The sequence below is a fragment of the Asparagus officinalis genome, chromosome 3, assembly GCF_001876935.1.
Source record: "Asparagus officinalis chromosome 3, Aspof.V1, whole genome shotgun sequence".
NCBI lineage: Eukaryota > Viridiplantae > Streptophyta > Magnoliopsida > Asparagales > Asparagaceae > Asparagus > Asparagus officinalis.
Window position 1 is genome coordinate 59,879,634 of NC_033796.1, and position 14,036 is coordinate 59,893,669.

General features: G+C 35.6%; 1 protein-coding gene across 3 annotated transcripts in view; it reads left to right on the forward strand.

The window, feature by feature from the left end:
* Positions 1-14,036, forward strand: part of LOC109834210 — a 29,769-nt gene that overhangs the window by 3,057 nt on the left and 12,676 nt on the right. For 2 of the 3 annotated variants that reach the window (XM_020402176.1, XM_020402175.1), the window contains exons 10-13: positions 8,665-8,731; positions 10,657-10,710; positions 12,066-12,155; positions 13,885-13,926. In XM_020402176.1, the coding sequence (XP_020257765.1) occupies positions 8,665-8,731; positions 10,657-10,710; positions 12,066-12,155; positions 13,885-13,926 (253 nt within the window). The remainder of the gene's footprint in view (positions 1-8,664; positions 8,732-10,656; positions 10,711-12,065; positions 12,156-13,884; positions 13,927-14,036) is intronic. The other variant, XM_020402177.1, reaches the window with a different exon arrangement.

The window sequence follows — 14,036 nt, forward strand, 5'->3', positions numbered from 1 at the left end:
TTTATTGTGATACACCTAATACACTTTATAGTTTTATTTTAGCTTCATGTTCATACTGGATTGTCATATGAAAATCAATATGTTTTTGTTGAACTCTGAAATACCATTCTCTTGTTATCTTTTCCGGGAAGAAAATTGTTGTAGCTACTCATTTCACTACAGGACAGCAAGAATAGAACTAAGGGATAAATTCCAGAACCCCCCCCCCCCTCCTTTTAAGTTTAGGGCGCTACACATAACTTAGCAAACTGTTGGCAGACTTCTAACTTATCACATTTTCACCAAAAAACCCCTAATGTTAACCACAATTTCACATGGAGTGGATAAACATACACAAGGGGAGTAGTTTTGCTAGTGAAATTTGCAGTTCATCACTTTTTTTATTGGGTGGTGGTGGCGGGGGGGGGGGGGTAGGGTATTATGGTTTTGGGGGTAGTTGTATTCTGGGGTTTTGGGGTTGGGGGGAGGTGGGTTCTGTGAACCTTGCAAAGTTGAAGGGGTTTTCTGAGAACCCCAAGACTTAAGTTTTTTTTAAATTTTAAAAGTAAAGGGGGTTATCTGAGAAACTCTCAAACTTAAGGGGGGGTTTTCCAGAAAACTGAGTACATAAATAGGGGGTAAACCTTGTAATATAACACAGGAGTATGGTCTAGTCTCATAAGCAACATAAATATGAACTACTATTTATTGCCAAATTAGGTAGTCAAAATGTGAGCATTACCACTATGAGAGGGAAAAAAATGAGGTGAGTAAGGAAAAGGGAGCTATGCATCCTGTCTCACTCTTCTGGTTGAGCAAAAATCCTCATCAATTCCTATCTAGGGGCTCTTTTGAGGGTAATCAAATTGATAACTTGAAAAGTCTCCGCTAAGTGCGGAGTTTGAGATGAAATTGAGGTTTCTGTGAAGAGCATTCTCCTCTGGTCATTCCATATCATGCCCTTCACCGATCCATCAATGCTATGTGCTTTGTCAAGTGTGCTCTTCTTTTTCCTTATCTTCCTATGCAGTATGATTGATGAGTTTTCTGGTTGCAGCACCTGACAGTGGTTATTTATGGTGAAAATGGTTTGTGTCTATTTGTGTAAATGGATTTTTAAGGGATTGGAACTTTTGTGATGACTACGATGACCTGCATTACCTTTTCATTTTTTTTATATTTGTTATACTTGTTCATGAAAATGAATTATAGAAGGGGAGATTAAACATTAAGAGCAGAAGTTTATACCTGAATCCATAGCTTAGATTTGAGATAAGGTTTTAGTGATCTTCTAATCTTAGGGTTTCTCCCTTTAGAATCTCTTTAGATGGGGATAAGAGAATGAGAGTGGTTAACACTAGATTAGGGACCATAACCTCATATATATAGGTGTTGTACATTTATAATTTGACCCCTCATCAAATTATACATACAACCTGATATCTGCATATTTAGTCCATGATTTATTTAAATACCCATAAACCCAAATTGATTGATCACTTTACGTGGGTTATCCTTAACACACTGATAAACATATGTACCCACAATTAGATTTAATTAGATTTAAATCCAACAATCTCTCACTTTGGCACCATATGATTCCTTAAAGTGTGTATAACCTTATGAGCTCAAACATTGCTATCACTAAAAAGGGTATTTCCAAACAATCTCGTCCATTGAGTATATCAATATAAGATCAAAGCGGTCTTCGTCACATTTATCGTAACTAAACCCATCAATGGTCACATATACCAATATAATCAAACGACATAGATTAATCATGGATATGCAGCATAAAAATTACATGCAATGTGATTAGTACATGTCTATTTTTAACTGATCCTACCTTAAACTTTAGCGAGGTCAATCTCAACATAATGTTCTAGAGTGTATGAACTGATACTTTATTCTGATCAGACAATACAACCTAACATAAAACATCACAATTACAAACTCCTACTAAATCATGATATCCTCAAATAATACCACACCCATATAAGCAGTGTGCTCATGAAAGACCTTAGGTGGTAATCCTTCAGTAAAAGGATCAGCTATCATGGAGTTTGCCCAATGTGTTGTATGGATATTTGTCCACTCTGTACCATTTCTTTCACAACTAGGAACTTAATGTCAATATGTTCTGATTTAGTTGAGCTCCTGTTATTAGAATACATTACTACAGATTTATTATCACAATATAGCCTTAGTGGTCGTTTCATATTTTTCAGAATGCGTAGTCTCGTGATAAAATTTCGCAGCCATAATCCCTGATTAGATGACTCATAACAAGCTATAAATTCTGCTGTCATAGTGGAGGAAGCTACAAGTGTCTGTTTGATACTTTTTCACGATATAGCTCCTTCTGCTAACATATAAATGTAACCAGATGTAGATTTTCTGCTATCTTGGCATCCACCAAAATCAGAATCAGAGTACCCAATGACCTCCAACTGTTCTGATTTTTTGTGTGTGTGCATATAATTTTTTGTTTTCTGAAGATACCCCATAACCCTTTTGACTGCTATCCAATGATCTATACTAGGGTTGCTTAAGTATCTGCCTAACATCTTAACAATGTACGCAATATCCGGACGCGTACATATTTGAGCATACATTAGATTTCCTACAGCAGAGGTATAAGGAATCTTCTGTATTTTTTGAATTTCAATGTTACCTTTAGGACACTGACTGAGACTGAACTTGTCTTTTTTAGCAACGGGGGTACCTATTGGTCTGTAATATTGCATGCTAATTTTTTTGAGTATTTTATCGATATAGTTCTTTTGTGATAATCCAAGTATACCTCGAGAACGATCTCGATGTATCTGGATTCCTAATATAAAAGAGACGTCCCCAAAATCTTTCATCTCAAAATTCTTTGATAAAAATCTCTTAGTTTCGTGCAACATGCATATATCATTAGTGGCAAGCAATATGTCATCGACATACAAAATTAGAAAAATAAACTTACTCCCACTGAACTTGTGATATACACAGTTATCAACAATGTTCATCTTAAAATCGAACGAGATAATTATTTGTTAAAACTTGTAATACCATTGACGAGGAGCTTGCTTGAGTTCATAGATGGATTTACTTAAGTTTTCAGGTTGCACTATATAAATCATCTCATCAATGTTGTCATTGAGAAATACAGTCTTAACATCCATCTGATATAACTCAAGATCAAAATGAGCAACAAGCATCATGATTGTTCTGAAAGAGTCTTTCGATGAAACTAGAGAGAAAGTCTTTATATAATCAACGCCTTCCTTTTGAGTAAAGCCTTTAACTACAAGACATGTCTTATACCTCTTCACATTATCATTTGCATCCCGATTGGTTTTAAAAATCCATTTACAACCAATTGGTTTTGCACCTTATGATAATGGGACCAGTTCTCAAACCTTATTATCTTGTATAGACTTGTACTCTTTATTCATGACATCAATCCACTGTTGAGAGTTAGAACTTTTCATGGTCTGAAAAAAGTTGATTGGATCATCTTCCAACATTCCATTATTATCCTCATGTTCTTGGAGAAATACAATATAATCATCCGGAATAGCATTTCTCCTTTCTATCATGGATTTCCTTAAAGGCACTGTTTTTTGAGGTTGTTGAGTTTATTTTTCTGAAACAGGGAGTTGTTCAACATTGTTATCTTGAGGTTCTGGATTTACTTCTTGAGCAACAACAGGTATAGGAACCTAAAGATTGTCAAAAGTAACTGTATGGATTGGATCTGAAGCTAATTCCTCCTCAAAAGCAATGTTTATAACCTTGTTTCTCCCCCCAAACTCAACATCCTCAAAGAATGTTGTTCCCGTCTTAAAAATATTCCTGAGTATGAGATCATAAAACTTATAGCCCCTAGAGCGTTCAGAATACCCAATAAAATAGTCGTTAACTGTTTTGGAGTCCTATTTTTTTATTTGGCTTATAAGGTCTTGTCTCAACTGGACATCCCTAAATATGTAAATACTTAAAACTGGGCTTTCGACCAGTCCAAAGCTCATAAGGTGTTTTAGCAATTGTTATACTTGATACTCTGTTAAGAATGTAAGTTGTTGTCTTTAGTGCTTCTCTTCAGAGACTCTGGTAAAGAAGAATGAGCAATCATACTTCTTATCATATCCTTAAGAGTCTTATTTCGTCTTTTAGCTACACCATTCATGCTAGGTGAACCCGACATGATGTACTGTGGGACGATACCGTATTCTTCTAGGTATCTAGCAAATCGTCCTGAACGTTGCTTACCTGAATCATTATATCTGTCGTAGTACTCACCACCACGATCAGATCTAACGATTTTAATTCTTTTGTTGAGTTGATTCTCAACTTCAGTTTTATAGGCTTTGAACATGTCCAGAGACTCAGATTTTTCATGAATTCTCAACTTCAGTTTTATAGGCTTTGAACATGTCCAGAGACTCAGATTTTTCATGAATGAGATATAGGTACCCATAACGTGAGTAATCGTCTATGAATGATATAAAATATTGTTGATCATTCCAAGATGTCGTAGGGAATGACCTATAAATATTCGTATGTATCAATTCTAAGACGTCTGAAGATCTTTTGGCACCTAATCTCTTAACATTGGTCTATTTTCTCTTGATACATTCAACACATACGTCGAAGTCTGAAAAATCAAGATAATCTAAAATGCTATCAGACACAAGACGTTCAACTCTACCTTTTGAGATATGACCCAAGCGTTTATGTCATAATGTCTCCGAATTTTTTTATTTAATTTACGCTTTGTACCACGTTATTCCACATGCAAGGATTCATTATAAGAAATAATTGTATTAAGAAAATATAGGTTATCATAAGTACTGAAGTAACCAGTTCCCACAACATTTGAATTAAAAGATAAACCAAATTGACTATTTCCAAATGAACAAGAATAACCTGATTTGTCCAATACAGAAACAGAAACCAAATTTCGTCTAAAAGACGGTACTATAAAAGTATCTTTTAAGTTCAAATATGAACCAGTTCCTAATAACAACCTAAAGTGCTCAATTGCTTTCACGTCTACTGATTACTGATTGTCCTTCACCCACAAAGATGTGTCTTTCAACATCACTTGGTTTTCGATAGCTCAGGCAACCATGCATATAAACACTTATGTGAGTAGTAGCACCAGAGTCTAACCATCAAGTGTTTTTAGGTACTGAAGCTAAATTAACCTCAGAATAGACCAAAGTAAGGAACATACCCTTCTTAGCACGTCAGGCGTGATATTTGGTACAGTCCTTCTTTACGTGTCCAGATTTATTGCAGAAGAAACAATCATGATCATCCTTATGTTGTTTCTTCTGAATAGGACCCTTAGCAGTTTCATTATCATTCTTTTTTTCTTGTCCTTATCCTTAGAGGCATAAGTCAGATGAGCACTTTCTGTCTTATCTTGCTTCAACCTGTATTTTTCTTGCACACAGTATGAAATAAGCTCATTTAGAGTCCGTTTCTCCTTTTGGTAGTTATAACTGACCTTAAACTGATTGAATTGTGCAGGAAGAGACAACAGAACCAAATGCACCAATAACTCATTATAAAGATCGAGTTTAAGTACCTTAAGCTTTGAAGCAATATGAGATATTTTCATAATGTACTCCCTGATATTTTCTTTGCCCTTATAAAAATCAAGCAAGCTAAAAGCGTGCTTGTTTCTACCTTATCGTTTTTCGCAAAACGTTTCTCAATTTCGACAAGAAAATCTTTAGTCTTAGTAATCCTTTCGGAATCTATGCCACTGAAGGCTTCCGGAACGTCGCGCTTAATGATCATAAGACTCATGCGATTTGAACGCTCTCACTTCTCATACTCTTTCTTAATATCAGGAGTGCTATCCGCATTAAGAGGTTGGGGTTTCTCATTTCTTAATATAAGGTCTAGATCCATGTAACCAAGAATAATTAATATGTTCTCTTTTCAAACCTTGAAATTTGTCCCATTGAGCATGGGAATAGAGTTGATGTTAGCAAAAATTATTGTAGCAGATGCATTAGCTGAAATAAACAAAAAATACTCACATTATTAACCGTAATTAGTAATCAATAAAATTCTAATAATGACAAATCTCGTCTCAAGATATCAAGCATAACATTAATATCAAGTCTTTGGACAGTAATATTAATTTGTAAGTGATACCTTGTTGCAATCATCAAACATTGACAATAACTTATGTTAAATAATGAAACTATTTTTGGATCGATTCATTATTCACATGTAAACCTTATAATTATCACACGTTTATCATCACAGATGTGTATGCAGTCTAAATAAATATTAACCTTCCTTTGGGCCGATTAAATATTTATACGAAAACATACACACAACCATCTATCACCCCTCATGATCAATCTATATAAGAGAGGTTACTTTGGTAACATCTTGTTTCAATTAATCATTTGGAATGAGAGACAACTTTACTACCTTAGTATCATATTATTTGAATTAAATAATTGATTAACTACCAAATTTAATTTAATTTAAAAAAGTTTAATTTAAATTAACTAAATTTTCAAAAACTTAATTAGGGCCTCATAGCTTAATTAAGCACACTAAAATTGGGCCCATAACTTTATAAGGCCCACATATAATGTTTTAATTGAAATATTTAATTAGCCCAATCATAAAACTTGTAGGCCCATAACCAAATGGACTTGAATGAGACATTCACATCCAGGCCCAAAAAAAAACACAAGAAAAATTAAGTAAGCTTGTGTCCTAGTTCACTTCTCAACAGCAGCTTTCTTCCTTCACCTGACGGGAAGGAAGAGCTTGCCCCAAAAAAAAATCGACGCTTAGCCGACTCTCCCCTGCACCGAACATGAACCGAAGCTCGCCCGTAGTGAACACGAGGCTCGCTCAACTATGAAATCGAGGCTCGTCCTCGAAACTCGCCTGAGAATGAGCACGAGGCTCACCTGAAATCTGAACATCGAGCTCGCCTACAACGAGCGTCGACTATGCCTGAGTCGAGCCGAAGCTCACATGAGTTGGACCCGAGGGTCGCCTGATTCCGAACACGGGGTTCGGCTGAAATTCGAACACGATGTTCGCTTGATTGTTCGAACACGAGGTTCGACCAAAGTTCGAACATGAGGTTCACTTGATTGTTCGAACACGAGGTTCGACCGAAGTTTGAACACGAGGTTCGTCTGGTGCAAATCAAAGTTCGCTGGAATCACACTGAAGTTCGTTAGAAGCCTTCAACAAAACTGAAAACACGAGGTTTGTCAGAAGTTCGAACCTCGAACCAAGCCGAAGTTCGCATGAGAACGGGTAAGTCCTCAAGCCCTAATTTTTCCTTTCACCCATTAGGGTTTAGATCTGAAACGCCGCCACCGTCGCTTGGGCTGCAGCCAACGAACACCCTTAGGGTTTTGTTCTGAAAACCGCCGCCGCCACTGTATTCATTTGATAGTGTGGCCGCCGTCGATACATCTCCGGCGAGTAGTTAGAGAATGACAGACAAACCAAAACAATTTTTTTCGATTTTGAATTCAATCCAGATCCGAAACTTGAATCCATTTCAAATCAAACATCAAAAAATGGAATCAAACCAAAAAAGAAGTGAACTTTACAGTTCACACCCCCCCCCCCGCCACTGTCTTCATTTGATAGTGTGGCCGCCGTCGATACATCTCCGGCGAGTAGTTAGAGAATGACAGACAAACCAAAACAATTTTTTTCGATTTTGAATTCAATCCAGATCCGAAACTTGAATCCATTTCAAATCAAACATCAAAAAATGGAATCAAACCAAAAAAGAAGTGAACTTTACAGTTCATGAGTGCATGCAACAGATCCAAAAATCGAAAGAAAAACCAAACAAAAAATGAACTTTTACTGTTCATCCGTGAGCAGTTTTGAAAAAACCGCAGATTAAGATAAAAAAATCCAATTTTTAAAATTTTACCCTTAAGAATTAATCACGGGTGGCTCTGATACCACTTGACGGACTAAACGTGATCAAAATATAGAGATTAAACATTAAGATCGGAAGCTTATACCTGAATCCATAGCTTAGATTTGAGATAGGGTTTTAGTGATCTTCTAATTTTAGGGTTTTTCCCTTTAGAATCTCTTTAGATGGGGATAAGAGAATGAGAGTGGTTAACACTATATTATGGACCATAACCCCATATATATAGGTGTTGTACATTTATAATTTGGCCCCTCATCAAATTATACATACAACCTGGTATCTGCACATTTAGTCCTTGATTTATTTAAATACCCATTAGCCCAAATTGATCGATCACTTTATGCGGGTTATCCTTAAGGATAGCAATACACACTGATAAACATATGTGCCCACAATTAGATTTAATTAGATTTAAATCCAACAGTATGATTGATGAGTTTTCTGATTGGACCCGACAGTGGTTATTTATGGTGAAAATGGTTTGTGTCTATTTGTGTAAATGGATTTTTAAGGGATTGGAACTTTTGTGATGACTACGATGAACTGCATTACCTTTTCTTTTTTTATTATATTTGTTCTACTTGTTCATGAAAATGAATTATAGAAGGGGAGTATATTTCCTTGATAAGGGTTCTAATAGTAAAAAACCTAAAATGGGTCCATGCGTTTGATTCCATTTTCATTCATAAAAGTTCTAATATTTCATCAAAATGCAACCCTCACTTACTTTCATTTTATAGATGGGTGGAGGGTATGGCACCAGTATTCTCACGTTCTGCTTGGCGATGTGCTTGGCATCTTATTCAGGTACTGTGCAATTTCTGTGGCCTACATTAAGGTTCAGGTAATCTAAACCAAGTTGGTTATGTCTTATAACTTTCTTAGGTGTCTGTAATTTTAATCTTATCTTAGAAAACAAAGAACTGTGTTTTCTTGCTTGGTGCACTAACCATAGGCTTTCTTTCTTCGTACTGTATTTCAGCCATCTAAGCTTCCCAACTTGACAAGTTGTAAGATGGCTTCTAATTAATTCAAATAATCTTTTTATGAACGGAGTGAAAATGATTGTTAAGAGTTGCTTGCAAGAAAAATCATTTATTTCCTTGGCTTCCCCCAAGGTTGAACCTCATGACTTACCTCATCGACTTTTATGTATTGTACTATGAGTTTTGCAATAATTTCATAAGGACATTGGTCTAGTGCTGGAGGAGGAGGTAAGTAATCTATCAGAAGAGATTAATATCACTTAAGAAGCTTATTAGGAGGTACAGCAGCAATAGCAGTTGTAACTACATCAAGAAAAGCTCCCAAATTTCTGGTTGAATTTCACTATTTCATTTTCTCCATTCTGCTCTCCTATCACCTCTCTTACAGTTATCAACTATAATGTTGTTTTTACAGCTTTGATCCAGATAATCCGCAAAATTCTTTTGGTATATTTTTTTTCTTAATTTCTTGTATTTCTATTTTATTAATTTTTGGGGGGTGGAGAGTTATGTCGCAAATTGGGCTTGCTGCCACACTAGGAGACTCAAATGTCCTACAATAAATATGGCAACTGAATTTTTTTCTCCAAAAAAGGAGTGATTGTTTGTGTTCAATATGGAGGATGATTTTGGTAATATGTAAAAACTATCTGACAGTAAAAGGTACCAAGCTCAGCTACTGATTTACTGAACCCTTTTGCCTGATATGAATTAAATCATTATTTGCAAATAACATACTTTGTAACTTAGTTTAAAGAAACTACAAATGACTTTTGATGTTAATGTATATCTTATTGCATCATATAGTAATTGTAGGCATTTTTTGTGATACGGGTGTATCTTCTCTTCGGAACTTAGCGACCCTCATGGGAGCTTGAGGATAGATGATTCTCATAATAGCATGAGAATAGGGGTGTAAAACAGTTCAGTAGAACGCAGGTGAAAGCGCGGAACGAGACGGCGAGCAGCAGATTCGAAGAATCCAGTTTTCAGCTCGTGAGTCGACTCATACATGAACATGAGCCGACTCATCAGGTTGAGTCGACTCATGCCTGTCATGAGTCGACTCACGAAATCAAGCCCTGTTAGCAAAAATCTCTGACCAGTCGACTCATCAGTTATGAGTCGACTCATATGAGGTCATGAGTCGACTCATCTCAGTCATGAGTCGACTCATCGACAGTTTCCTGATTCGTTTGGGTTTCTGTTCACACGAATTCCTGTTGGTTTTGGGCTTGGTTATTTACCAGATTGCCATCCACGTTTGTACACCTATATAAAGGATTGATTTAGGGTTTTTAAGGAATCTGAAATTTGAGAGAGAGATTCTAATCAATGTATTAGGGTTTAGAGATGATTGAGAGGTTGTTCTCGATTCTAGTGAGATTGTGAGGGAGAGATTGTAATCTTTTGTTCTTCATAATCTAGAGAAGGTATTTTTCTTCGCCATACTGAGTTGTTTTTGTGTTTTAGTCATCTTCTTCTCAACCCACCTTTTGGTAATTCCGCGACCAAAGGGTGCTCGCACGGCGACTCGTATCATTTTGCTGAGAGTAAGCATGTCTGTAAAAAAAAATTATTGGGATAGCAGTTTGGACCAACAACAACAGCGATCTGCTGTAATATTATTTTGCTTGGTCTAGTAATTTGACAAAATTATTTTATATCATGCTTATTGCTTGCTTAAACCATCCTGGAAAATAACTTACTCATACGTTTATTATATTGCTTGACTTCTTTTCCCAGAATGATCTAATCCACGGGTGGGGAATGGATATGAAACTTGGATATTGTGCACAGGTTAGAATGCTCCCAATCTGTTGGTTAATCTTTACTTTGATGTTTATTGATGATTTTGATATATTTATAGTCATAGCCTTCCAATAAAAGAACGGTGAGCTATTGAGTTAAGACATCTTTTTACATGAAAATGTGGGTAACAAGAACAGCAAATGCTTCTATTCTATATATAACCAAAACTTTGAAGAAGTTGATTAGTTGAGGGAAATATTTTTATATTTTATCATAATGTATGCTTGGCCATGGATGCTGACTTTTGGATAATCTGGCATGCTAGCAGCTAGCCTCATTGTTGTTTGGCACAATTTTCTCTTATATTGGCTTGTCACATGATGACCACCCTACTCAGAGAAAGGTTAAACCACATGCACGGCTCAGAGCATGCCTAATGTGTTTTCATTCTCTCATTTTCCTCTTTAATACTCTGAATTACTATCCAAGTGTATGGGAACTTTGAAAAAGTGACTGGCACTAGAGTGGAAATCCATCATCCTATGCAGGACTACGTAACATCAATTTCAAGAATAAAGTAAGCCCATTAACATATAGCCCCTGATATATATAACTAAAAGAAAACCTCTCATCTTAAGTAACCTGTGACAGCTCATACTGGTGGTAACAAAGATAAATAGTAAGTCCCACTTGGGAAAGACGGTAATGACAACCATAATACCAACATCAACAATATTAATAACCTCAAGATATCTCTGACTCGGGCAATAACCATAATAGTACAAGGCTTTATATAAGCAACAATAATATATATTGAAAATATTTAACATTAGGGATGACGATAATAATAATGATAATACAAATATAAACCCACATCTGGACAAGATTAAAATTAACTCAACATGGATGAGATACATGGACATAAGACAAATGCTGGGTACTCCTAATGTAGGAGTTTACAGTCCTCCAATGGAGCAGCAATATAAATTTTCATTCAATGTGTGTTGTACATCAAGTCTGTACATTCCAATACATCTGGATACATATATGATGGTCCCTATATTCGAGGCTGGTTATAACTAAATACAAAATACAAACTCTAGAATGGACAAATTTTGGCATAAAGGGAACAATACAAAGAAGAGAATGTAATAGACACTTTTCTTTCTAACAGAGGCTATTCAAAATCGTCCTTCTAACTCCTTTTGACATACAACACATGCATAATGAGCAGATAATAAAAATGCCGATGATTCAATATTGCTTTCTTGATGACGAACAATGAAGGCACTGCTTGTGCTTATACACACTTCTCTTCCTACTTGTTGCCATGTTTATTCAACACTTACTGATGTATTTGAACCATATGTTCTATTCTCAGCTTTTAAAAATTTTGTTTGTAGGGTGATCGAACTCGAAATGTGGGAATTATAGATAGTGAATTTGTAGTCCATCAAGGTGTGCAGACCTTGGGAATGTCCTCCAATGTAAAGGTTATATGAACTTCCTGTTGTATGCCCTTAATCTAAAATTACTTCTTTAATATTATATCCTAACTAGTATTTTTGCCATGTCGAGCACGGGCTAGTGTTGCAGTTGACATGCTATTTTCCTCCCTTCATTGTTGGTTGCAGTTAAATTTGAGTTCTTTGTTTCCATATTTTGTCATGTAAGTTTAGGAGTGCATTGTTTAATTTGTAGATACCTTGAACATATTAATATGAACATGATAAATTTCCCATTAGGGCCATAACATTTCTCTTATCTATTGAAGTATAAATTATTTATATGTGATCCACGGATTTTTGTAAAAATATGATTGGAAGTTTGAATAGTTTTACATATAATTACCGACAAATCAATCATAAAATTAAAATCCTAGTTCGCAGAATTTTCTTATCTGGTTTTGTGGGTGTCCTGTCAAGTAGGAGCTCTCTCAAAAAGAGGAGGAAGAATAGATTTAAATCGGGGGAACACAAAGTACCACATTGAATTTGGACCTGCAAAAGAATCGCTCGAAAAGAGGAAAAATAGTTAGTGCAAATAAATATGAATAAATGAATCAAAATATGAAGAAAGCAGAACAGTTCATGAATAAATAGAACAAATGAGATGGGTATTTAACAAATCTGCTAAAGAATCAAAGGCACTGAGAACAGGAGCGACTTTCACATAATGAATAAAATGGGAAAGTAAAAGTAATAGAAACTACCATATGAGTTCTTCTTTTTAAAAGAAATTCCTTCAACTAATACCAACAATATACAGACGTGGGAATTATAGATGGTGAACTTGCCGTCCATCAATGTGTACAGATCTTGGGAATGTCCTCCTGTGTAATGTTTATATAAATGTGCTGTTGTACATCCTTAATTTAATAGTAGTTCTTTAATATTATATCCTAATATGACAGCTCATATGATTTTGTTGGTAATTTGATTTGAGTGAAGTGATTTGTTCGTAACTGAACATCTGTTTTCCACATAAGATTTTAGCTTTATCGAAATGTAGATAGTCTGAGGAGGCCTGAACTTTTGGCGCTCTATGAGCCAGGATCTGGTATAGAAATTGAATGTCCCAGTGTGCTTTAACATGGCAGGTAATGGTGAACTCTTCACCTTTCCATCAGCACACGAGTCATCAGCAGCATTCTACTTGAGTTGCCTATGTCAGATTCACAAATGGACAATCACAATGGCAAAGAAAATTTTACCTTCATATTGTCATTTTTTTCATTCTCTCTACCGCATGATTCCAATCAATCTTACTGAATACTTATTTGATACTTCGAGAGGTTGATGGAGGATGTGGGATCATTTTATATGCTTTCTGCTTGCGTTATCTTAGCTGTGTATATTTGACGTCCCTGCCTAGTCAATTCCTTATCGAAGTTTGACAGTAAATATGGATAATGTGATGCAACTTTATGATGGGATGATATTATTTTGAATAACCATGGTCTATCATCAAATCAAAAGGTCAACCAGATTGTGATAAATACTCCTGGACTCCTGGGTGACCAATAGTGAAGTAGATCGATCTGGTATTCATTTCCATCTATTTTATTCTTTTTTTTTTTTGAATACATTATTTGAGACTCAACCGTACAGGATTCAATATGATAGTTTAACTGCACATCTGCAGTTTGTTTATTTTGAGTTTTGGCTTTTTTGCTGCTTTTATATATGGCAACATTATGATAACTTTCCTTTTTTTCAACAGAAACACAGGACGGGGAGAGGGACATTGGATGCACGAGTAGAGGTTAGATTATTTGTTCTTGAGCCCTACTAGGTTACTGCTTCTACAAGGATCATTCTTTAGTTTTCACGTAATTCTATTTCCATGTATCGTGCTGCCCTTCAACTAAAATA